General features: G+C 39.9%; 1 protein-coding gene and 2 pseudogenes across 3 annotated transcripts; 1 reads left to right on the forward strand and 2 right to left on the reverse strand.

Moving 5' to 3' along the window:
• Positions 1-2,214: 2,214 nt before the first annotated feature.
• LOC104220618 (uncharacterized) lies at positions 2,215-8,246 on the reverse strand (annotated as a pseudogene).
• Positions 8,247-9,832: 1,586 nt separating this feature from the next.
• LOC104220616 (molybdopterin synthase catalytic subunit) lies at positions 9,833-12,643 on the forward strand. Of its 3 annotated transcripts, none has more exons than XM_009771516.2 (2): positions 9,833-9,917; positions 10,535-11,590. In XM_009771516.2, the coding sequence occupies exon 2, from the start codon at positions 10,812-10,814 to the stop codon at positions 11,394-11,396; it is 585 nt and encodes a 194-aa protein (XP_009769818.1). In that variant the 5' UTR covers positions 9,833-9,917; positions 10,535-10,811; the 3' UTR covers positions 11,397-11,590. The 3 variants fall into 3 exon arrangements, 2 of the variants coding, with proteins under 2 accessions (XP_009769818.1, XP_009769820.1); XM_009771518.2 differs by having other exon boundaries at positions 10,793-11,590; XR_709546.2 differs by adding an exon at positions 12,431-12,643 and having other exon boundaries at positions 9,839-11,467.
• A 1,738-nt stretch (positions 12,644-14,381) lies between these two features.
• On the reverse strand, positions 14,382-16,868 carry LOC104220617 (G2/mitotic-specific cyclin S13-7-like; annotated as a pseudogene).
• Between the last annotated feature and the right edge of the window lie 9,756 nt (positions 16,869-26,624).

Genomic DNA, 26,624 nt, shown 5'->3' on the forward strand with positions numbered 1-26,624 from the left:
TCTATAGCCTTGACAAGATCAAAGTAACAACGTCTTGATTTATGGAAGAAATCAAACGCCTTTACTTAAAAAGCAAATCAAAATAATAGATTCGGATCTTGACCACTTTACGAGTAACTTGAGACAACAATTAATAACTAGTATTAATCGCCTTCTAAGAATACCACAAAGGAATCAAAGATATCATATAAAAGAAGTAATCTTACTACCTTGAACTAAGAACTAGTAAAGGTTGAAAGATAAATCTCAAAGCACAAGTAACAAAGGTTCAAAAGAACTCTCAAAGTATGATATACTTAATCAATAAATGTTGTGTCTTATGAATGAGAAGAACTCCTTATTTATAGGAGTTAAAAGCACTTAAAATAATGTAGGGGGTTGCTAAAAAGTCATCTAAATTAGGTAGGGGGCTGCTAGGGGTCACAATAGCCATCAAACTTAGGTAGGTGGCTCCTAAGGGGTAACAAAAGCCATCAAAATTAAGTGGGGGGCGGCCAAATCCTTTTGGGGCAGATTTGGGCCTTAAAACTATTAGTTTGGGCCATTGGTTTGGACTCCAATTGGGCTCCTTTTGAAACACCCCCTTTTGGACCTCTTTTAAGGTCATTTTGAGCCCTATTGGTGGACTTCAAGGGCTGATTTGGTAACCCAATCTTCCTCCTCTTGGACTTCAATTTGGACTACCAAATAATTGTAAAACTTGGACAATTCATCTCCTTTGGGCTTGAGCTCTTCCTCTACAATTAAAAGCTTCTTTATTTGCCATTGAAGTCTAGCAACCTTAGCTTGCAACTCTTTAGCTTGAGATCTTGTAAATGGCCTTGGAGCTTCCAAAACTCTATCATCTCTATCATTGTCCTTAACTATATCCTTGTTCTTGATGCTATCATTCCCCCCTTCTTGAAAAGAATTCGTCCTCGAATTCGATCCTACATCAAACAAAGATAAGTCAGCAACATTAAATGTGGCACTTACTTGGAACTCACCAGGAAGGTCCAACTTGTAAGCATTGTCTCCAATCCTTTCAAGGACTTGAAATGGGCCATCTCCTCTAGGATGCAACTTTGACTTCCTTTTGGAAGGAAATCTCTCCTTTCTAAAGTGAACCCAAACTAAATCTCCAGGTTTAAAAATAACTTGCTTTCGTCCCTTATTCTTTCTCAAGGCAGTTTGCTCATTTTTCTTCTCAATTGCAAGCCTTGTTTGTTCATGAATTTTTTTCATCATCTCAGCCTTTGTCCTACCATCAAGATTAGCAATATCATTAGTTTGTAATGGTAATAAATCAAGGGGAGTGAAGGGATTAAAACCATAAACAACCTCAAAAGGAGACATACCTGTAGAAGAATGGATTGTTCTATTGTAAGCAAATTCAATCATAGGTAAGTGATCTTCCCATGAAGTTAATTTACCTTTCAAAACAGCCCTCAACATGTTTCCTAAGGTTCTATTAACTACTTCAGTTTGTCCATCAGTTTGTGGGTGACAAGAAGTAGAAAACAACAATTTAGTACCTAACTTCCCCCAAAACACACGCCAAAAGTGGCTCAAAAACTTAGCATCCCTATCACTAACAATAGTTCTAGGTATACCATGAAATTTGACAACCTCTTTTACAAAAAGATCAGCAACATGTGAGGCATCATTAGTCTTTAAACAAGGAATAAAATGAGCCATTTTGGAGAACCTATCTACCACAACAAATATACTATCCTTACCATATCTTGTTCTAGGCAAACCTAACACAAAATCCATGGAAATATCAATCCAAGGCGAAGTAGGAATAGGTAATGGCGTGTAAAGACCATGTGGTAACACTTTAGATTTAGCTTGTTTACATTCCAAACACTGTGCGCACATTCTTTCAACATCTTTTCTCATTCCAGGCCAAAAGAAATTTTCGGCCAGTATGTCTAGTGTCTTTGGGACTCCAAAGTGTCCCATAAGCCCTCCACAATGTGCTTCCCTTACAAATACTTCACGTAAAGAGCAATTAGGAATACACAACTTATTTTCCTTAAAGAGAAAGCCATCTTGGAGGTTAAACCTCTCAAAAGGACTCAACTTACAATCTGCAAAAATTTTGCCAAAATCAACATCATTAGCATAAAGTCCCTTGATTTGATCAAAACCCATTAATTTAGAAGTCAGGGTAGAAACTAAGACATACCTCCTTGAAAGTGCATCAGCAACAACATTTTCTTTCCCTTGTTTGTAAGAAATTACATAAGGAAACGTTTCAATGAATTCAACCCACTTAGCATGCCTTCTACTAAGCTTACCTTGACTCTTCAAGTATTTCAAGGATTCATGATCAGTTTTAATGACAAACTCTCTTGGCCACAAGTAATGTTGCCATGTGGCTAAAGCCCTTACCAAAATATATAGCTCTTTGTCATAAGTGGAATAGTTCAATGTGGCTCTACTCAACTTTTCACTAAAGTAGGCAATATGTTTAGAATCTTGCATCAAAACAGCACCTATTCCTTTGCCCGAAGCATCACATTCAATTTCAAAAGATTAGAAAAATCAGGCAATTGTAACAATGGAGCAGAACACAACTTTTCTTTCAACAAGTTAAAAGCATCATCTTGTTCTTTTCCCCATTTAAAAATCTTATCCTTTTTAATAACTTCAGTTAAAGGAGAAGTAATGGTACTAAAGTCTCTCACAAACCTCCTATAAAAACTAGCAAGTCCATGAAAACTCCTAACTTCAGTTACACTCTTAGGTTTAGGCCATTCTTTTATTGCTTTGATTTTCTCTTCATCAACCTCAACTCCTTTAGAACTAACTACAAAACCCAAGAAAATCACACGATCCACATAAAAAGTACACTTTTTAAGATTAGCAAATAAAAATTGCTTTCTAAGAACTTCAAAAACTTGTTTTAGGTGTTCTACATGCTCTTCTAAAGTGTTAGAAAAGACCAAGATATCATCGAAGTACACCACAACAAATTTTCCATGAAAATCCTTAAAAACATGATTCATTAATCTCATGAAAGTGCTAGGTGCATTAGTCAAGCCGAAAGGCATAACTAACCACTCATAAAGCCCATATTTGGTCTTAAAAGCAGTTTTCCATTCATCTCCAGGATTCATTCGAATCTGATGGTAACCACTTTTTAGATCAATTTTAGAAAAGATTTTGGATCCATGTAATTGATCCAACATGTCATCAAGACGAGGAATAGGGTGGCGATACTTTACCGTAATCTTGTTGATTGCTCTACAATCCACGCACATCCTCCAAGTTCCATCCTTTTTTGGTACCAATAGGACGGGAACCGAGCAAGGGCTCATGCTCTCTCTCACAAAACCTTTCTCAAGCAACTCCTCAACTTGCCTTTGAAGTTCTTTTGTCTCTTCTGGATTACTCCTATAGGCTGGCCTATTTGGGATTTGTGATCCAGGTACAAAATCAATTTGATGCTCAATGCCACGTAAAGGTGGCAATCCATTAGGAATATCTTCTGGAAAGACATCTTCAAAATCCTGCAAAAGAGAAGAAATACTACTTGGCAAAGAAGAAGTTAGCAACTCAGAATTAATCAAAGTCTCTTTGTAAGTAAGTAGTATTATGGGCAACCCCTCTTTTCTTGCATTTAAACACTCTTTGGTTTTTATATAAAAACTCTCTTTTTTCTTTCCTTAACCTCTTTCCTCTCACCAAGACTGTCTATTTTTTCATTCAAACCCTTTTTTATCTCTTCTCTCAAATTGCTTCCCTCTCTCTCTTTCTCTCGGCCATCTCTTTTTTTTTTCTAATTCTTGGCCTTCTTTCTTTTCTTTTTCCTCAAGCTCACTTTTTATCTCTCCCCTTGGTTTTCCCATTGTTTCTCTTAATCTCTTTTGATCTTCAAACACTTGAGAAGGAGATAAAGGTGCAAGAGTAAATTTCCTGCCATTTAGTTCAAGAGAATATCTATTCTTTCTTCCATCATGAAAAACATTCCTGTCATACTGCCAAGGACGACCCAGTAAGATATGACAAGCTTGCATAGGTATTATGTCACAAAGAATATCATCCTCATATCTACCAACATTAAATGAAATCATGCACTGTTTGTTTACCTTTAGTTCACCACTATCATTTAACCATTGGAGTCTATATGGAGTAGGGTGTTTCATGCATGCAAGTCCCAATTTTTCCACAAAGTATGAACTCACCACATTAGCACAACTACCACTATCAATGATCATAGAGCAAGTTTTTCCCTTTATCCCACACCTAGTATGGAATATATTCTCCCTTTGTTCTTCACTATTGCTTGCCAAATTGATAGTCATAATCCTTCTAACTACCCCAATCATGCCCTCATTAGGTAGTTCTACATCATCTTCATCACTCACATCTCCCTCTTCTTCTCCCTCACCTTTTTCACTCTCATATCCTCCATCTTCTCTAAGAATGATGTTTCTTCTACTTGGACATTCATGCATCATATGTCCCCTTCCTTTACATTTATGACATTGAATAGAACTAGAAGGTGTAAAAGGTTTAGGGTTAAAGGTTTTACCTCCCTCTTTGTTCTCAAATTTACCTTTACCCTTGTCTTCTTGAGGTCTAGAAGAACTCTTCATCTCATGATATGGCCATGGCTTCTTGGAGATGGTGCTTGTCCGACCTTTCCACGAGCTAGTCTGCTTTCTTTTATTTTGATTTTCTATCTTTACAGACAAATCAACTAACTCATCTATTGTTACATATTGTTGTAATTCTACTACATCAGTTATTTCCTTATTTAAACCATTTAAAAACCTAGCCATTGTAGCCTCTTCTTCCTCTGTACAATTAGCTTGGATCATAGCCATATCCATAGCCTTAAAGTACTCATCCACAGACATGGACCCTTGCTTCAATGTTTGAAGACGTTGTTGTAGCTCTCTTTGAAAGTGTGATGGCACGAATCTCTTCCTCATCACCCTCTTCATCTCAGCCCAAGTAGCAACTGGTGCTTGTCCTTCTTGCAATCTGTCCCTAGCAAGCTTTTTCCACCAAATAGCAGCATAGTCAGAAAACTCAACAACAACAAGTTTAACTTTCTTACCCTCAGAGTAGTTGTGACAATCAAAGATGGCTTCAACCTTTCTCTCCCAATCAAGGTACAAGTCTGGGTCCCTTGCTCCCTTGAATGATGGCATCTTCATCTTTATACTACTTATATTGTCATCTTCTACTCTACCTCTTTGTCCCCTCCTATCTCTTCCCACCCTATCAAAATCAATATCATTAAAATCATCTATAGGGTTTTCTTGATTTACAATGGGAGCATGGGGTACATTTCTCCTAGCTTGGGGTCTAACATTATTTTCCCCTAAGTTCAGCTATTGTATCATTTTGATCAGCAATGGTATCCCTCATCTCTTGGAGTTGCAAATTCAACCTTTCAAATTGTTGATGCATAGCTTGCAAAGTAAAATCATTTCTTACTTTAATTTCAGCTTCTTGGAGAACCCTTCATTCATCATCACTACCTGTACGCGACATCTTTAAAAAAAAGTATAAACTGTATCACAAAAATTAGCTCTTTTTTTTTCTCGGAATAACCTTTGAACAAAATACTTTGTAGATTTATAATTAAACCCAACTCGTATGAAATTCTAAGTAGTAAAATTCAGATTTTTGGGGAACTAATGAAAGAAAAACCAAATCCTAGAACTATTAGACTCGGTTGAAACATGACGCGAACAAAAAGGAAATGATTATATGTTTAGATTAGAAAGAATAAGAAAATCTAGGATCCCCTCTTCTTGTTTCCTTTGTTAATTTTTTGGTAACAAATTAGATACAAAAGAAATATCCCGGAGAGCACGCAATTCTATTTTTTGTTCTAAAACTGATTTTCGTTTTTTTTTAATTTTTTTTCTTTTCTTTTCTTTGATCTTAGTATTCAAGAAATCCCAAAACTTACCAAGAACGAAATCTTGATAAAAACCGCTCTGATACCACTTGATAACAACTAGGTCGGGAATCCAAATTAGAGTAAGAATTTGAGAAGTAAATACGGAAGCAATAACAACAAGGAATTGAACAACTAGAATTAAAGAGATGAAAATAAAGGATATGGGAAGAATTCAAGGAAAGTATTCCAAGAACTTCCAAGAACGTAAGTTCTATAGCCTTGACAAGATCAAAGTAACAACGTCTTGATTTATGGAAGAAATCAAACGCCTTTACTTAAAAAGCAAATCAAAACAATAGATTCGGATCTTGACCACTTTACGAGTAACTTGAGACAACAATTAATAACTAGTATTAATCGCCTTCTAAGAATACCACAAAGGAATCAAAGATATCATAAAAGAGAAGTAATCTTACTACCTTGAACTAAGAACTAGTAAAGGTTGAAAGATAAATCTCAAAGCACAAGTAACAAAGGTTCAAAAGAACTCTCAAAGTATGATATACTTAATCAATAAATGTTGTGTCTTATGAATGAGAAGAACTCCTTATTTATAGGAGTTAAAAGCACTTAAAATAATGTAGGGGGTTGCTAAAAAGTCATCTAAATTAGGTAGGGGGCTGCTAGGGGTCACAATAGCCATCAAACTTAGGTAGGTGGCTCCTAAGGGGTAACAAAAGCCATCAAAATTAAGTGGGGGCGGCCAAATCCTTTTGGGGCAGATTTGGGCCTTAAAACTATTAGTTTGGGCCATTGGTTTGGACTCCAATTGGGCTCCTTTTGAAACACCCCCTTTTGGACCTCTTTTAAGGTCATTTTGAGCCCTATTGGTGGACTTCAAGGGCTGATTTGGTAACCCAATCTTCCTCCTCTTGGACTTCAATTTGGACTACCAAATAATTGTAAAACTTGGACAATTCATCTCCTTTGGGCTTGAGCTCTTCCTCTACAATTAAAAGCTTCTTTATTTGCCATTGAAGTCTAGCAACCTTAGCTTGCAACTCTTTAGCTTGAGATCTTGTAAATGGCCTTGGAGCTTCCAAAACTCTATCATCTCTATCATTGTCCTTAACTATATCCTTGTTCTTGATGCTATCATTCCCCCCTTCTTGAAAAGAATTCGTCCTCGAATTCGATCCTACATCAAACAAAGATAAGTCAGCAACATTAAATGTGGCACTTACTTGGAACTCACCAGGAAGGTCCAACTTGTAAGCATTGTCTCCAATCCTTTCAAGGACTTGAAATGGGCCATCTCCTCTAGGATGCAACTTTGACTTCCTTTTGGAAGGAAATCTCATGCTGCTAGAGAATATGATAGTGTCATTTGCAAAAGACAGGTGATTGATTTTAGGTCCTTGATCATTCATAAAATAGCCTTTGTATCTACTATTGGTGTATAGATTATTAAGCATCTGGGAAAGTAATTCTGCATAAAGTATAAATAGAGAAAGGGATAGAGGGTCTCCCTGTCTAAGGCCTCTTCCTGATTTGAAGAAGCCATGTCTGCCACCATTCACAATGATGGAATACCAATTGTTAGAAATGAATCCGTGAATTAGATCAATCCATACTTCTGCAAATCCCAATTTCCTCAACATGAAACATAAGAAAGGCCAAGAGACTCTGTCGTAGGCTTTAGCCATATCCAGTTTGATCACCACATTAGCTCCTTTCCTTGGTTTGCCAATATCATTGACAAGCTCCTGTGCTAGTAGAATATTTTCAGTTATGGCTCTTCCTTTAACAAAACCACTTTGGTTTTGAGTGATGATCTTGGGAAAAATTTTGCTTAATCTAGCATTTAGAATTTTAGCAATAATTTTGCTAGAAACATTGCACAAGTTGATTGGCCTGATGTCAGAGAAGCTTTGAGGGGCCTCCACTTTAGGAAGCATAATGATATATGTATGAGTGAAGAATTTAGGCAATGTAGCTCCCTGAAAGAAGGAAACCACAGCTTCAAAGAGATCTTCATGAATAATAGGCCAACATGATTGATAAATTTACCGGTCAAACCATCTGGACTAGGGGAGCTATGAGGGTCAATAGAGAACACAGCCTCTTTCACCTCCTCTAGATTAGGAATGATAGTAATATCATCATTGTCTTCATTGGTAACAACTCTTTTTACCACACTTAGTACATTACTATCCTCAACAGTGATGTCGGCAGAAAACAAGTGATCAAAGTAATTGAGAGCTGCATCTGCAATTTCATTGCTTCCTTCAACCCAGTTGCCTTCCATGTCCTTAATCTTCTGGATAGTTAATCTTTTTCTCTTATTCTTAATGATCCATGGAAGAAAGCAGTATTGGCATCCCCCTCTTTCAACCATTTGACTCTCGCCTTTTATGCCTCAGAATATTATCCTGAAGCTTAAGATATCGAGTAAAACTGGCCTTAGAAAGATTCATTCTCTTTATAGGACAATTGTTGGTCAAGGAGGCTTCTTCAAGGCTTCTAATGAGGATTTTCAATTTCTTAAGTTCCTCATAGATATCCCCAAATGCCTCTCTTGACCATGAATGGAGGGAGTTGCAAGTGTTCTTGTTTTTCTGATGTAGGATATATAGGGAGTTTTCTACCACATTAATATCCCATGCATGTTGTACCACATCCAAAAAGTTTTTATGCTCAGCCCAAATGTTAAGAAATTTAAAGTATCTTGTGAAATCAACATTGTTAGCTTTGCAAGTAATAAGTGAAGGGGCATGATCTGAGTAGGATCTGGACAAGTGAGTAACAGAGGTCCCTCCAAAGCTATCAAACCATTCAGAGTTATATGCTCGCCTATCAAGCCTTTTCCATATGGTGTTAGGAGGGTCCCTATTATCACACCATGTATACATGGAGCCAAAAAAACCTACATCCCGGAGATTGGAGTCAGTTAGGCAGGAGATGAAGTCAAAGCTTTCTTCAAATCTGTAAGGCCTTCCTCCTATAATTTTAATGTTAGAGCCTTGTGAACAAGGTCGTGGTAGGGATTTATTCTTGAAGTTAAATATTTCAGCGTGAAATCATATTAATTAGCCCCCAAACAAGACACAAGATGAAAAAAAAGAGGAAAAAAAAAGGTGAGGTGGGGGAAACAGGAATTAGGAAAAGTGGGTGAGAACCCGACCCGCAGGTGCATTCATGAACCTGACCTGAACTTATAGCCTGTTTAGCCAAGCTTCTCAAGAGGCCAAAAGTGCTTTTTTTTTTTTTCAAAAACACTTTTTTTTCCTAACTTGAGGTGTTTGGCCAAGCTTATTTGGGGAAAAAAAGTGCTTTTGGGAAGAAGCAGAAACAGTTTCAGAGAAGCAGAAAAAAGTAGCTTATTTCCAAAAGCAGAAGCAGAAGCAGTTTTGGCTTTTCTTCTTACCTAAAATACCCTTAACAAAATATAGTATATACCAAAATAACCCTTAAACCTAATACTTAGGATATTAATTTATAAATATTTCTTCTTATTTTTAGGAAAACTTTCTAATATATAGTGACTTTAGGGATGAATGCTTTTATATTTGTTGAAGGAATTTTAATATATTTAACTTATATTAAAAGAATTAAGTACTTTTTAATTTTATTTTCATATTTTACTTGAATAAAATGAATTTTTTATTAATTATTGCATGTAATAACAAAATTTTGAGATTATTTATTCACTTATAATATTAATTATTAAGTAATCTATTCATGTCCTTATTCGTAATTTGACACTTAAAAGCACTTTCTAAAAAGTTTGGCCAAACACAAATTATTTCTCAAAAGTACTTTTCAGACTGATTAGCCAAACACAAACTGCTTCTCTACAAAAGTACTTTTTTCAAAAGCATTTTTGAAAAAAACACTTCTCAAAATAAGCTGATTTTTCCAGCTTGGCCAAACAGGCTATTAGTCAAACATATAAATAAGGAAACTCAGCTAATGCCAAAAATTGCAATCCTCTTCTCTGGATCAGAAAGATAAGCTCCAACACTGCGGTTTCAACAACCAGCCACTTCCTAAATCTTCTCTTCTACTGGTAAGTACTCAAAGATTCAATCTTTTTCGTGAATCCGTCAAAGGGTACAGAGTTGTGTTCTGTAATTAAATAAATGAAAAGAATGGAATATTTATTATTAGTGAGTTTTCTGTACTTGGTATTAAAGTAATTAAAATCCACCTTATTGTTCTAATTTTTTGAAACTGATTGTTATTTCTAACCATCCCAAATCCCTGCACTTGAAATCAATTAAACTAAGATATTCCTAAAATCTCAACCTGTTGGCCTTCATTTGACTTGAGGCTAATTTGTTAAAGATATTAACATCTTAAATAACTAATGAATAATTATTCTGTGTACCAAGATTATTCTATTAGTGATTAGAGAGTGGACTGCAATTTGTATAAGAATTAATGAAGTGGTCTTTTTGAGAATTATAATCCAAGATCATTAGCTGAAATTGATTGATTAGAGGTATAGTTGGATAATTAGCCTAATGTAACAGATAAAACTCTTATGAAACTCAAACTGCAGGTGCAGTCCTGGTTAATCCCTTCCCTTTTTAATTTGGTCCTATGTTCTTAATTAAATTTGCTGTGATATACTTCCTAAGGGGAGCCTTGGCGTAACTGGTAAAATTGTTGTCATGTGACTAGGAGGTCACGGGTTCGAGCCGTGGAAACAGCCTTTTGCAAAAATGTATAGATTGTGTATAATAGAATCTTGTGGTCCGGTCCTTCTCGAATCCCGCGCATAGTGGGAGCTTAGTGCACCGGGGCGAATTCTATCAAATACAAAGAGAGAAAAAAAGAGGCGAAAAGCTAGTTGAAGAAGTGTGTGAATGTTAAATATTTCTAGAGTGGATTATAGTAATTCTTAGGAAGCAAAAGTGAAGTTTTTGAGCTGTTGTTTAGAGTTATAGGTCTGATTCAAATGGCTGATGAGGAGAGAGATCTAATTGAGATCTTGGAAGAGAATAATCCAATAGACACCAACAAATATACTCGTTATGTTCGTTCTCCCAAATGTGGAGCTATAGCAACGTTTGAAGGTACCACACGCGACACCTTTGAGGGCAAGGAAGTCTTAGAGTTAAAGTATGAAGCATATGTTCCAATGGCGATACGTTGTTTAAAAACCCTCTGTTCTTCTGCCCGAGCATCGTGGGATATCCACTCGATTGCAGTTGCCCACTGCTTGGGTACTGTTCCTGTTGGAGAGACTAGTGTTTTTGTTGCAATATCGTCTGTCCATCGAGCGGATGCATTGGATGCTTGTAAGTTTCTGATTGACGAGCTTAAAGCATCAGTTCCGATATGGAAGAAGGAGGTATATACAAATGGAGAAGTGTGGAAAGAGAATAAAGAGTTTATAGAAAGGATGCCAGATCTTGGGAAGACATCACATGATCAAGCCGGCGCTTGCTCTGGTAAAAAGAAAGTGGAGGCACATGAGAGAAAGAGTTGCTGTGGGACAAAGGTTAAAGTCAATGATGAAACTTCAGATTCTTGTAGCTAGTTCTGAAGCACATGTTGTTGTATTTCGTTCAAACACCTTCACTTCTCAACGAAACCGGAAAAAAAAGAATGGTAATTCATTCTTCTTCCAATTTCCTTTTCCTCTCTTGCTCTCATGTGACAGGTTTTTGTTATGAGTGTAATACCAACTATGAAATGTTCAGATCATAACATAAGGCAGTTTACATACTACAATGTGCTCTCGTTTAACTCGACAAATATTAATGCTTGCTTATGCCTCTACCTCCACAAATTTGCTCATTTGTAGCTTAATCATTCTCAACATTGTCTTTCAAAATCAGTTCTCCCAAGATCTTTCTCTATTTTTCATGACACAATATCATGCCACACTGCAGGACAACTTTAGATAATCTGACATCATTGCTATCATTTTGTTGTGTAAAAATCATTTTCAGTCTTCTATTCCACAAATGTTAACAGCCAAATCATTCTTAGTGTCCTCTAAATCAGTTTTTTAAATCAGTTTTTCAAGTTCTTTTTCCCTATTTCCTAGAGAAGGGCAGCCCGGTGCACTAAGTTCCCGCTATGTGCAGGGTCCGGGGAAGGCCCGGATCACCAGGGTCTAACTTACACAGCCTTACCCTGCATTTCTCCAAGAGGCTGTTTCCACGGCTCGAACCCGTGACCTCCTGGGCACATGGCAATAACTTTACCGGTCACGCCAAGGCTCCCCTCGCCTATTTTCCACGAGAAGATAACAACAATTAACTGATATCTTAAGCTCCAATTTATGTTTGACAGACTTCATAATATATATATATATATATATATATATATATATATATATATATACTTCTATTATATGAGCTAAAAACCAAGGGAATGAATTTGTACAATTGTGCATCTAACGTGGATTGTGGATATGCAATGTATTTAAGAACTCACTGAACTGTAGGTTTACTTTCTTGCGAAATCAATGAAATATAAATCGCGTGTCTCAAACTTGGATTTTAATGTCAATCTCCTCTTTAACAATTCAAGCTAAATCTGTTTGGTTTCTCAATGTATCCTTAGGAAGCAGGAATATAATGAAGTTGCTGTCCTGTTTTGCAAAGCTTCTAAAAGAACATGTAGAAGGCAACCCAGCTTGGCGAATCTTATCCCCGCTTAACGAATTGGATTGCCTACCTCCACTTATCATTTTTCGTTTCATGTTTGGGATGTGTTTGATGTTTAATATATTCCCTGATGTCAGAGTAAATATACACCTGGCTGCTTTTTGTTTTATCATAATTGGGCAAACTTTTCCTCGGGAATGTTTATTACGAGTTTCAAAAAAGTTACCACGTGTAAAGAGCTTACTATATAATTTGCTGTTCGAGGCTATCGATGGAAGAGAATAGAGAGCTTAAGACTGAAATTTTTGGGAAATGTTAATAGGGGGTCAATTCGACGTGTCAACTATAAAAGCAAATTTTAGTATAAAACAGAGGTGTTCTAGAGCAAAACATAAATCATATTGCATTATTCGTGTTTTTATATTATGCCCGTTTTGGAACAAGGGCATCCGTATCTCGTTTATTTAATCATACAACTAGGAGTAACAAAGAGTTGAAAAATGGACTGATTCATCAGCTGCCTGCTAGATACATTTGATGACGTGTCTTGACGTTAAACCCACAACGTGTACACCACGAGTAAGTATTTGTGATCTTGGTGCAGTAGTTAATAAAATCTAAGATTTTTTTTTTTTTCGTTGTTGAAGTGTTTCCAAGGCTTGTGTGGAGTGTGGTGTATATATATCTGGGTACGTAAGTAGTGTCAAAGGCAAATCAAAGTGTTATTGGTAAGGGTGTTGTAAAAATGTTGACTTTATCATCAAGACTAGCATCAACAATTATTTCCAAGAAAATTATCAAACTCAAAGATGGCACAAACTTTTCCTAGGCATCTCTAACGTTTATATGCCTTTGTGTGTTTCTACTCCAATAGCTACTAGAAACCATATTCCCAGACAGACCTAAACAACGATCCCATTGTCAAAAAACGATCCCATTGTCAAAAACTTTAACTTGTTACTATTGAGTTGTTGGAAGTTCAAATTAACTCTACAATGGACAAAGTTGTACATCACCAAGATTCAAGCGTCAAAGATTTAAGGCCACATTTCCTGAAGGTATACCCTGGAGTAATAATCATGGAGATGGTGCATTAACTGTAGAGCTCAACTCAGAGCACTTAAGTGTTTGTTTGGCACACAAAGTGGGAGATGCATGCAGTGTTTACTATTTTCTGAGAGATTGGGCTTCACTAACTCGGAAATGCAAAAATATCTCCAATACTTTGCTGAGGATTCCCTATTTCCATCACCATTTTGTGGTCTCTGCCTCGAAGCTAAGAACCCTCAAAGCCTTGGTTTCTGCAGAATGACAAGTGAAAAATCCAGCAAGGACTGGGGTTGTGAGTGCATTTCTTTACAAATGTGCTGTTATTGCAGCTACTTAGGGGGTTCATTGGAGCAATCTCAGTTGGTCCTACAAGTAGATCTACAAAATATAATTTCACTGCCACTACCACCTAACTCCATTGGGAATATGGTAACGACCTTTTCCACTCCAATATATAACAACGACGAAGGAGATCTTAGGTTGTCAAAGTTAGTAGCGGATTTAAGTCCAAACAAAATCTCTACAGCAAAGACAATCTCAAAGAAAGTGAGCGAGTTTTGGAGATTCTAAATGCATATACAAGAGAAGAGCAGCCCTTTCGCCAAAGGCATTGTGATGTGTACTACTGTAGTAGCATGTGTAACTTGCTAATCCAAAATAGTGTAGATTTTGGACGGGGGAAGCCTAGTAGAGCAAGCCTTGCAAGTGGTCCATACGGCGAGCTTTTCGTCAGGAATATTTATTGTGGAGTTTAAAAAGGCTACCGCTTAAAAAAGTGGATATTTTTGCATACTGAGAGCCAAAGAATAAAAGTGGTATTATTGAAACCAAGCAATAAAATTCAATATTCACAGAACTATACATGTTAAAAGGGCACATGACATTACTAGTAAGTCATCATACAAAAGTAGTATGAATTTTTCAGGCTTCAAAACAGAGAGATCAAATAGCTGACATGATCTCACACATCACAATCTTACTTCTAGAGAAGATCTCTTGCAGGGGGGAAGGAGGGCAACAACACCTCTATTTGGACTTGAAAACTTCCTATAAACTGCACCCAGCTTGTTTTCAGCAGCATCTGAGTGGAACCTAACTAATTCCACTGCACATTCCCTGTTTCAAACAATACAACCCAATTACTGCTTAAATCCATAGGGAGTTACCAATCCCAAATGGGAATTGCTTAAACTATTTTCTTACATCAGCTGGTCCTCTGAGTAGCCGGTGTAGTGCTTCAGGGTGTCGGTCCATCTAGGACTCTTGTTGAGAGTAGTACTAGCAACATAAACAGCAGAAGCAGCAAGCTTTGACGGGCAGTGAGATATCACGGTCTTGTAGTTCATCAGCCCGAGCTCAGCCAAAATGTCATGTTCTCCATCTTTTTTCAAAACAAAAGGGAAAACACGTATATCAGCTAAACCGGCTGTACTTATTTGCTAAAAGTAGCACAATTCACATTATGAATAGATCAATACCTCCTCCTGATCAGATGGAAATGAAGCTTTAATGTAACAACCAGAAAGACGTATGCTGTTGGAACAGTTAAATACCACTCCAGCTTTTCCAAGATTGCTTTCTCCACTACAAGTATCTGGTCCCTGATATAACCATTGTCTGTTATTGTTAGGAAGTCATTAACCTGCAGGTACATAAATAGCAGAGAATCAGAGATTATGATAAATTTGAACTGAACATATTATTAAACACATTTTCAGAATACACTTTTTATTATACCTCTGGAGGCCAAATCTCTTCATTTTTGCAGGCAATAAGCATTGAGCTGATGCAAAGTAACTGAAGTTCCCTTCTGAGGACAAATCTCTTCATTTTTGCAGGCAATAAGCATTGAGCTGATGCAAAGTAACTGAAGTTCCCTTCTGAGGACAGTCTCCTTTGAAAGGAAACGGTCCATTATGTTAACTGTGAGGTATAGGCTTTCAGAACTCGGCTCAAACCTTTTGTGTGCTTCTATCAGCCAGTCCACAACAGCTGCTCTCACACTGGAAGTGATCTCTGGTTGTGAATCCATGTAATCACATGGTCGCCCCTCGCCTTGAATCGGCCAAATCATCAAAATAACAGGATTTATTTCACGTATGATTAGTGAATTTTATCCATTACAACAATATAGTCACAAAACTATTTTTCACATTAAAGTAACTGAATTTTACCCACTATAATGGTAAAGTCACATGAATGTGTTAACATAAAGACAGATGATATTCACCATACCTCTGTAAGCAGTGGCGGACCCAAGTGGTGGCTAGCGGGTTCAACTGAACCCGCTTTACCAAAAAATAATACTGTGTATATGTATAAATTAGGCTTAAAAGTTGTGTAAATTTTGTATAAATATTTATTTGAACCCACTTGACAACTACTATTTTACGACTAAAGTTATATATTTCTAAGATTGAACCCGCTTGCACAAAATTCTGGGTCCGCCACTGTCTGTAAGCTTGTAAAATTTGTAAATATCATCAACATATTCCACAGCAGCCAAGTGATTATCAACATCAGCAGCATCAATATCAACAATCTGTATCTTTGGTTTGTTGAGGGGTCCACATGCAGCCTGAAAGATCAAAATTGGTCAATTTAATTGTATACAGATCTTGCTTTGTACATTTTTCAGCTATGGGAAGAAGAGGTAAAAGAACAACCTTGCTTCTTGCAGTTAGAACAGAAGTTAGAGTCTTTCCACTCTTCTTTACTTTTCTTCCATTCAAGGGGATCTCCTCCTCAATGGTTTTCACATCCTCATCACGGTGTTTAACAGTAAGTATTTCAGCTTTTGCTTTGACAGAAACCTTTTTAGACGCTTCTGCTTTTGTTGGAACACCAGCTTTCTTTATTGCAACTCCTTTGGTAACTTCTACTGGAGGCTTCTTCTACAAACAAACCAAGACAATAATATCATCTAAGTCCTATCCTTGAAACTTAAAATCAGAAAAAAGAACAATTAATAGTCAAAACTTTTACAAGAACTATTATCCGCACGATAATGGTGAAAACTACCTTGTTCTTCTCCCCTGGTTCTTGTCCTGAATAGTGGAAATTTTCATTCAGGTTACACGGCCGTATACAAGAGAAAACCAACAACAAGAACAACAACAATGCCTCAATCTCAAACAAATTGGGTCGGGCTGTACAAGACAAACCAAAATGCACGCCTATTTCTACCTTGTGACGGGGCGAGAAATCTTAGTTTGAGGCTTTGCTCCAACAGCAGGAACAGTGACAAGGTTCCCAATATCTACCAAAGCACGCCTATTTCTTGCATCTGCTTGTCCATTCTTCTTCTTACCCTCTTTCCCTCCTACTAAATATCTCAAACTCATATATTAGTAAAGATTATAAACTCACTAATAATATGCAACTCAAGGAAATTAAACCTTGACCAAGAAAATGAGTTCTTTGGCCAAAAGCAAATTCCGGGAACACAAAAATAAAAGGAAAATTTACATGAATCCGACAATGGTGGCCTTCATTTCTCGCCCTCGGTCGTTTTGTCGTTTCAACTATTTCGGGTCTAGTCTCCGAGTCGCGTTGCGATTCGAGCTTTAATTTGACCCTTAAGTTCTCTCTTGTCTGCATGGGTGGTCGATGATGGCCTTTTGTGCTTTGGGTCAAAGTGACCTTACAGACGCGTGGCCCGGAGGCTTAGTCGACTAGTCGACAGTGGCATTTATGCCGTGCCTTTAGGCATGTTGCAGTTTAACTATTTCCGGTCTAGTCTCTGAGTCGCGTTGCGATTCGAGCTTTAATTGACCCTTAAGTATTTTCAGACCGGCGATAGTGCCTCTTACGCTGTTTTGGTCGTTGAGACCTTTCAATATATAGCCTGGAGGCTTGCATAGTTAACTATTTTGGATCCGGTCGGGTTACGATTCGAGCTCATTTTAATCCTCAAGTTGTCAATTTTTAAGCTGGCGACAATGGCTCTTACGCTGTTTTGCTCGTAGGCTTTGTTTTCCGCTCGTTAAGGTCTTTTGAAATAATTTTGCCTGACCCGTCGTCGGTTCTGGAAGAACCTCGATTTCAAGTCGTTATCGGCGATGTTTTGAGTATCTCGGAAGGTTCATAGCTCGTAGGTTGAGCAGGTCGAAGCCTTGTGATTTGGAGCTGACATGGTCAAAGCTCGTTTTTGCCTATTGAGGGAAGCCTGTTTTAACCGGTTCTTTCCGAAGTATATTCGAAGTAGTGGCCTACATTTTTGTTTAGCGACGGTCGGGCATCCCCGAGTCGCGTTAATTTGGCTGTATCAACCTTTTTGACCATAGTCGTATGTGTTTGGCCGGAGCCATTTTTGATCCCGAGTGATAGTTCAGGCGTCTACACCGAGGGTATGCCCTTTTGGGACTATTACAAATGCTATAGCCTGAACTTCGGAATTTTCATGCCTGTTGAGGTCTTACAGTTTGTCATGCCTGTTAAGGTTTTACAATTTGTCATGCTTGTTGAGGTCTTACAGTTTTTGTCATGCTTGTTGAGGTCTTACAGTTCTTGTCATAATGTAGAATAGATCTGGTTACGCCGAGTCTGCCTGCTAGAGGTCTTACAGTTTCGGGTTTCCCATTGCATGGCGATTGGCGACGAATGACAGTCTCTGAGTCATCGAATTTGTTTAAGCTTGAAGACCGCTTTTCGTGAGCTCAGAGCCCGGAGTTCCGACCCTAGGGTCGTGTAGGTGCTGAATTACTGACGCTAAGTCTCCGAGTATCTCGGGACGCATTTGGTGGAGAGGCCCCTATCCCCGTATACTTGAAATTTCCTTATTTGGAGAATAAGATGCCGAAAGATATTCTTTATTGCTTGGCATAGATATATGCTATAAATACATGCCTTTTCGTTGTTGCGAGCTCGGCCCGCGCGGGCGCTGCTCCTTGGATCGTTTGGTCCGGTGCATTATTCCCTATTGGGGGGCTTCGTTCGTCATTTTCCGGCGTGCGGCCGGTTGTAAAGAAAGTCCCGTAGGCTTGCTGAATCCTTCTCGGGAAGTGCGTCAATGTTGCCTCGTTAAAAACCCCTGCCGGTAAAAAACCCGTTTCGGGATAAAAATTCGATCAAAGGAAAAGAGTGCAACGGACGCTCTGAAGCCTCGAAATCTTCGAGCCGGGGTATCGTCCTGATTACCTTGGTTATTGCCCTGCACAAGAGTAACCGTGAAGTAGAAGATGATAAGTGGGATGGGTGCTTATACCTTGGTGGCGACGACGCTTCTTGAGTTCTGGCGCTTATATGGCAGTTGCTAAGGGGTCCTTTATTTGAACGCGTCCGGGGCGATCATCAAAAAAATTGTGTGGACGACGAGTTGAGGCTCGTCTGTTTTGTTTCCTTTTGCCATTTCTCCTTCTCGCAATTGATTTTTAGCCCGACTGCTAAGAAGTTCCCGAAGGTGCCCGTTGTCGAGCAATCGGGCCACTTCCTCTCGGAGCTGCCTACAATCCTTGGTTCAGTGACCGCGCGAGTTGTGAAACTCACAAATCAAATTGTAGTTTCTGTGGGAAGGATCCGAATGTAACAGTTTGGGCCATTTGGCGTCTCCGATCTTGCTAATGGCGAACACAATGTCTGACACATCGACGCTGAAGATGTATTTTGATAAGTGGGGCGCATTTGTTGGCGCTATGTTTCGATCGAACCTAGTTCTATTGACGAGCCCTAGAGGGTCCTGTCTGAGACCTATCCTCCGATCGTTGCTAGGTAGGTTGTGCCTTGGGGCGTTCCTTCTATCTTCGAGGTACGACTGGTACCTTTCTTTGTTTGGTTTCGATTCTTTTACCAGGAGTCTGTTTGGGTACACTGAGCCCGAAGGGGCTCCTAGTTGGTCGTCCTCGGTCCTGATCTTTGATTGGTATCGGTTGTGGACGTCCGACCAGGTCACGACTGGATATTCGATCAGTTTCCTCTTCAATTGCTTCGAGGCCACCGAGCTTCGTTCGTTCAGGCCTTGGGTGAAGGCCTAAACTGCCCAGTCATCGGAGACTGGCGGCAGCTCCATCCGTTCCATCTGGAAGCGAGACACGAATTCTCGCACCATTTCGTTCTCCCTTTGCTTAATCTTGAACACGTCAGACTGCCTCATTGCTACCTTGATGGCGCCAGCGTGCGCTCTTGTGATACCATATCATGGCCCCCTTCGAAAGTGTGTCTCCAAATTATTTTAGCAATACGGACTCGATCTCATCATTCTTTATATCGTTACCTTTTACTGCATAGGTATAGGCAGTAACGTGTTCGTTGGGGTCAGTGGTACCGTTGTACTTAGGGAGTTCCGGCACTCTGAACTTTTTAGGAATGGGCTTTGGGGCCGCTTCCTTGGGGAACAGCCTCTGTATGAACTTCTTCGAATCCAAACCTTTCAGGACCGAGGTGCTCCCGGGATCTGATCCACCCTAGAGTTGTAGGTCTCAAACTTTTTACGCTGGCTGCAATCATTTTCTCACCTGATTCGATCCTTTTGGTGAGGTCCTTGAGCATGGCAGGGTCGGCCACCGACCCGTTATTGCTTGATCTTTCATGTACTTGCTTAGCGGGGGAGCTGTATCTGGTGCCGCTGTGCTGGGAGTCTTCGGATGACTTTGCAACTAGGCAATGGCAAGTTGATGTGCCTGCAATATTTCAAAAATAACATGAAGGCTAATTTCTGTTCTTCCCAGGCCGGGGTTTTCTAAGCTTCCTGTCGGTCACTGTGCCGTATGCTCTTGTCGGTGTGAGAAGTTTCGTTGACTTGCTGTGCGTCCTGTGAATCCGCGTTCGCTAGAATCGGTCTAGGCGCGTTATCGGGATTCTGTAGTGGTGCTCCGGTGGCCGGGACAACCACACCATTTTCCCTGTGATTTTCGAGGTTGTCGTTCTCGACTCAGTTTACCGAGTCAGACATTTTGACCTGAAATTAAAGGATCTTGTACAGGAAAAAGTGTGAAAGATAATGTGCATTTGTGCAATGAAACCAGCAAGAAAATAATCACTATTATTTTTAGCCCCACGGTGGGCGCCAAACTGTTTACCGTGAAAATGGTAACAACAATTAGATTTGTAAATGGGATTCTAAAAATACGTGATATATTCCCGAGCTAGTTCTTAGACCAGTTGATGCTAATAATATGGAGTTTAATGATGAAATACAAGCCAAAACGAGATAGTAATTGAACCGAAGGGCCTACTGCCCGGGTATAGGTCTGGTCGATGGGGGACCTCGGGGTCGACGTCAGGGTTGAGCTCGAACTATCGGGGATGGGATAACAGTTGAGGATATAATTAAACAGGGCTCTTCACAGACAATATTAAGTAATATAATGAAGAACAAATAAGAGGGAAATCGATATTAAGGTGACTTCGGGCCAGTACCAAGTGATAAACAAAGAAACAAGTAAGAAGGTAATAAAAGCTAAATGGCTTCGAGCCAGTGAGGGAAAGCTAGTTAGAGAGGAGAAGGAGAGAGAAGATATTATTGCACTTGAGTAGAATGGTTGGATCTCTGCCTTTACAGGGTGTTAGCGACTCCCTTTTTACAGAGAGGGGGAAGTCCCAATTTTGTACAAGATACATTGCATGATAAAAGAAATAGGATGGGACAACCGACTAGCTTTGCGATGTACGCGTGGGCTGATGTCGAGCCGCTTGAATAGACTTGATCGACCCCGGGTGCATTCCTCGGGAGATTCTTGCGTTCGTCGGGGCTTAGTCGACACCATCCTTGGGAGGGTACCGGCCGATCTTGAGGGAAGTGACTGGCTCGAGATCCCGGGCTTCCGGGATTACCCTTCGAGGTATTCAGTCGAGGAGAAATCGGCCTCCCAGAATTCACCGTGCACAGTAACTTTTCTTTGGATGCCAACAACTTCAATCCCTTCTCACTCATATGTCCGATCCTTCGGTGCCACAACCAAATTTCCTTTAGTTATCTTCCACGATCCGTTACCGAATACTGTTGTGTATCCTTCACTATCAATCTGACCCATAGATATCAAATTTTTCTTGAGGCCAGGAACATGTCAAACATTTTGTAATTTCCATAGCGTGCCTTGTGAAGTCTTTATATGGACTTCACCTTTCCCGACAATATCCAAAGGTTCGTTGTCACGACCCGGATTTCCCACCCTCGGGGGTCGTGATGGGGCCTACTAGAGAAAGCTAGGCAAGCCAACCATTACAGTTATTCACCTTTTTTTTCATTTTTAATCCTTTAACAGTTGTGAACTAACATTATATGAACATCGGAATCAAATAAGCAAAAGAGAAGAAATGTAACAATTTAAATATTACCAATACAAATCCATAACTAAAAGCTACCCAGATCTGGTGTCACAATTTCACAGACGGTCTAAGAGTACTACAAATAAGGGTCCGAAAGGTAAATACAAGCTGTTTCAAAAATACATAGAAGAAGCAATATAGAAAGATAGAAGGAGACACCAAGGCCTGCGGACTCCTGCAGGACTACCTCGGGTCGCCTGAGTGGATTGAAGACAGCATCCTCACTACGGTCCAAAAGCTGCAACACCAGGATCTGCACACAGTGCAGAGTGTAGTATCAGCACAATCGACCATGTGCTGGTAAGTGCCTAGCCTAACCTCGGCGAAGTAGTGACGAGGCTAGGACCAGACTACCAAATAAACCTGTGCAGTTAAATCATATACAGCGGAAAATAAAAGCAGATATTTTCAGTTAAAGATGGGAAGGGGAAAACATGCTACGGGGAGTATCAGATAACAACAAAATACCAAAGAGGAATGTAAAGAAACCAAAATTTAATTGCCAACCAGAACAAGGAAAACAAACACAGTATTCACTTTCATTTCCTTCTTGTTGCATGTGTGCAACCCGATCCCATTTCATATATCTTGTTGCAGGCATGCGACCCGCTCCCATTTCATATATATTATTGCACGCGTGTAACCCGCTCCCATTTCATATATCTTGTTGCAGGCGTGCGACCCGCTCCTATTTCATATATCTTGTTGCAGGCGTGCGACCCGCTCCCATTTCATAGATCTTGTTGCAGGCGTGCAACCCGCTCCCATTTCATATATCTTGTTGCAGGCGTGCAACCCGCTCCCATTTACAAATCAACATCAATTATAAAAGAATCCCGGCAAGGGAACAAGAGTATAACAACAACATCCCGGCAAAGGAGACAATGTCATAATAATAACTTTCCGGCAAGGGAGACAATATCATAAACAATACCATTCCGGCAAGGGAGACATTTTTATAATAATAACATCCCGGCAAGGGAACCAACAATGATAATCAAAATATTAAACATGAATAAATCACAATGGAATCACAAAAATTACTATACGAGACTCACATGCATGCTTGACACCGACGTATAGATACTCGTCACCATGCCTATACGTCGTACTCCATAATTAACACATAGCAAATAAGACATAACTCCTAATCCCTCAAGCTAAGGTTAGACCAAACAGTTACCTCAATGCCACGAACATAATTCAAGCCTCAACTACCGCTTTACCTCTTGTTTCCACCACCAATTCGCTCGTATCTAGCCACAAGTTACTTAACTATATCAATAAATACAAAATGAATCAATTCTAATGCATGACAATAGATTTTCTAAAGTTTTTCCCAAAAAGTCAAAAATCGACCCCGGGCCCACATGGTCAAAACCCGAGGTTTGAACCAAAAACCGATTACCCATTCACTCACAAATCCAAATATATAATTTGTTTTGAAATCAGACCTCAAATCAAGGTCCAAATCCCCAAAATTTGAAAAGCCTAAGTTCTACACAAAACACCCAATTTCCCCCATGAAAATCCTTGATTTTGGGTTGAAATCATGTGAAAAGATGTTAAAGATTAAAAAAAACGAGTTAGAAATGACTTAGAATCGATTTGGAAGAGTAATTGTTTTGAAAAATCGCCCAAAGCTGTTTTTGGTTTAAGAGGGTTTGAAAAATGAGAAAATTTCGGCTAAGTCATGATTTAGAAGGTCGCTGATGTCGCAATTGCGACCAAGGTTCGCAATTGCAAACCCCTTCAAGACCTGCTATCTTCGCATTTGCGATTAATGTTCGCAATTGTGAACTCACATTTGCGAAGGGATAGTCGCATTTGCGACGACTGGGGATTTCTGTGGTTTTCGCATTTGCGAAGAAATGCTCGCAATTGCGAGCAAGGCTGGCCAGGGTTTACTTTGCATTTGCGAAGAGCCCCCGCAATTCCCAAGTTCACAGACCTCGCATTTGCGATAACCTGATCTCGCAATTGCGAGATCAGAGGCTTGCACCAGACCTGCAACCTGCAACTATTTTCTCTAAGTCTAAATGTACTCCGTGGCCTATCCAAAACTCATCCGAGCCCTCGGGGTTCCCAACCAAACATGCACGCAATCCTAAAATCATCATACGAGTGCTTGTGCGATCAAATAATCAAAATAACATGTTTCAACTATGAATTAAACCTCAAATTCATGAAATCATTCAAGAACATCAAAATTTCCAATTTCTGAACTTTAGGTTCGTTTTATACCAAACCAACTCCGATCTTTATCAAATCTTATAGATTTATCTTAATTATTATTTCAAACTTGTAACGGGCTCTGAAACCAAGATACGGGCCCGATACCATCAAGAAAATGCATCAATTCGCTTCTAAAACCCTTTATATTTTCAGAAAATAATTTTTTTCAAAAATTCATTTCTCGGGCTTGGGACCTCGGAATTCGATTTCGGGCACATGCCCAAGTCCCAAATTTTACTACAGACCCTATGAGACCGTCGGATCACAGGCCCGGGTCCGTTTACCAAGAATGTTGACCAAAGTCAGCTTTATTCAATTTTAAAAACAAATTTCGTTATTTCACTTAGTTTTCACATAAAAGTTTTCCGGAAGCGCGCCCGGACTGTGCACGCAAATCGAGGTGAGACATAGAATTTACTTGCAAAAAAAGAGATGAGCTTTTAGGTCATCACATTCTCCACCTCTAAAACAACCGTTTGTCCTCGAACGGACATAGAAAAGAAGTACCTGAGTCGAAGAAAAGATGGGGATATCAGCTCTGCATATCAGACTCGGACTCCCAGGTCGCTGCCTCAACAGGATGACCTCTCCACTAATCAGAACAGAAGGAAAACTCTTCGATCTCAACTGACGAACCTACCGATCTAGAATAGCTATCGGCTCCTCCTCATAGGTCAAGTCCTTGTCCGACTGGACAATGTTGAAATCTAACACGTGGGATGGATCGCCGTGATACTTCCTAAGCATGGACACATGAAACACTAGATGCACGACTGATAAGCTCGGCAGCAACGCAAGTCTGTAAGCCACCTCTCCCACTCGATCAAGAATATCAAAAGGACCAATGAATCTAGGGCTAAGCTTGCCCCTCTTCCCAAATCTCATCACGCCCTTCATAGGCGACACCCGAAGAAACACCCGCTCGCCGACCATGAATGCCACATCACGAGTCTTACGGTCGGCATAACTCTTTTTCCTGGACGGAGCTGTACGAAGCCTATCCTAAATGATATTGACCTTGTCCAAGGCATCCTGTACTAGATCCGTACCCAAAACCAAGCCTCTCCCAGCTCAAACCATCCAATCGACGACCGACACCGCCTACCATATAAAGCCTCATATGGAGCCATCTGGATGCTCGACTGGTAGCTGTTGTTGTAGGCAAACTCCGCTAAAGGCAAGAACTGATCCCACGAGCCTCCAAAAGTCAATGACACAAGCTCGGAGCAAATCCTCCGAAATCTGAATAGTGCACTCGGACTACCCGTCCGTCTGAGGATGAAATGCTGTACTCAACTTGACCCGTGTGCCCAACTCACGCTAAACTACTCTTAAGAAACGTGAGGTAACTACGTACCTCGGTCAGAAATGATAGACACGGACACACCATGAAGACGAACAATCTCCTGGATATAGATCTTAGCTAACCTCTCGGAAGAATAGGAGACTGTCACAGGAATGAAATGTGCTGACTTGGTCGGCCTATCAATAATAACCCACACTGCATCGAACTTCTTCCGAGTCTGTGGGAGTCCAACAACGAAATCCATAGTGATCCGCTCCCAATTCCACTCAAGAATCTCAATCCTCTAAAACAAACCACCAGGTTTCTGATGCTCGTACTTTACCTGCTGACAATTCAAACATCGAACCACATATGCAACAATATCCTTCTTCATGCTTCTCCACCAATAATGCTGGCGCAAATCCTGATACATCTTAGCGGCGCCCGGATGAATAGAGTACCGGGAACTATGGGCCTCCTCTAAAATCAACTCTCGAAGCCCATCAGCACACAAACTCGACCCTGCAGCCTCAAAACTCCATCATCTCCTAACGTAACCTGCTTGGCACCACCGAGCTGCACCGTGTCCCTAAGGACACACAAATGAGGATCATCATATTGTTGATCTCGGATATGCTCCAATAAAGAAGAACGAGCGACTGTGCAAGCCAACACATGGCTGGGCTCAGAAACATCCAATCTCACGAACTGATTGGCCAAAGCCTGAACATCCAAAGCAAGCGGTCTCTCACCGACAGGAATATACGCGATACTGCCCATACTGGCTGACTTCCTACTCAAATCATCGGCCACCACATTGGCCTTTCCCGGATGGTATAAGATGGTGATATCATAGTCTTTTAATAGTTCCAACCACCTTCTCTGCCTCAAATTTAGCTCCTTTTACTTGAACAAATATTGTAGACTCTTGTGATCCGTGAACACCTCACATGACACACCGTATAGATAATGACTCCAAATCTTCAACGCGTGAACAATGACTGCTAACTCCAAATCATGAACTGTATAGTTCTTCTCATGAATCTTCAACTGTCGCAAAGCATTAGCAATGACCTTGCCATCCTGCATCAACACCGCACCAAGTCCAATACGAGATGCATCACAATAAACTGTATATGGCCCTGAACTTGTAGGCAAAACCAACACTGGCGCCGTAGTCAAAACTGTCTTGAGCTTCTGAAAGCTCGCCCCACACTAGTCCGACCACCTGAACTGGGCACCCTTATGGGTCAACCTGGTCATCGGGGCTGCAATAGATGAAAACCCCTCCACAAACTGATGGTAATAGCCTGCC

The sequence above is a fragment of the Nicotiana sylvestris genome, chromosome 6 (assembly GCF_000393655.2).
Source record: "Nicotiana sylvestris chromosome 6, ASM39365v2, whole genome shotgun sequence".
Taxonomy (NCBI): domain Eukaryota; kingdom Viridiplantae; phylum Streptophyta; class Magnoliopsida; order Solanales; family Solanaceae; genus Nicotiana; species Nicotiana sylvestris.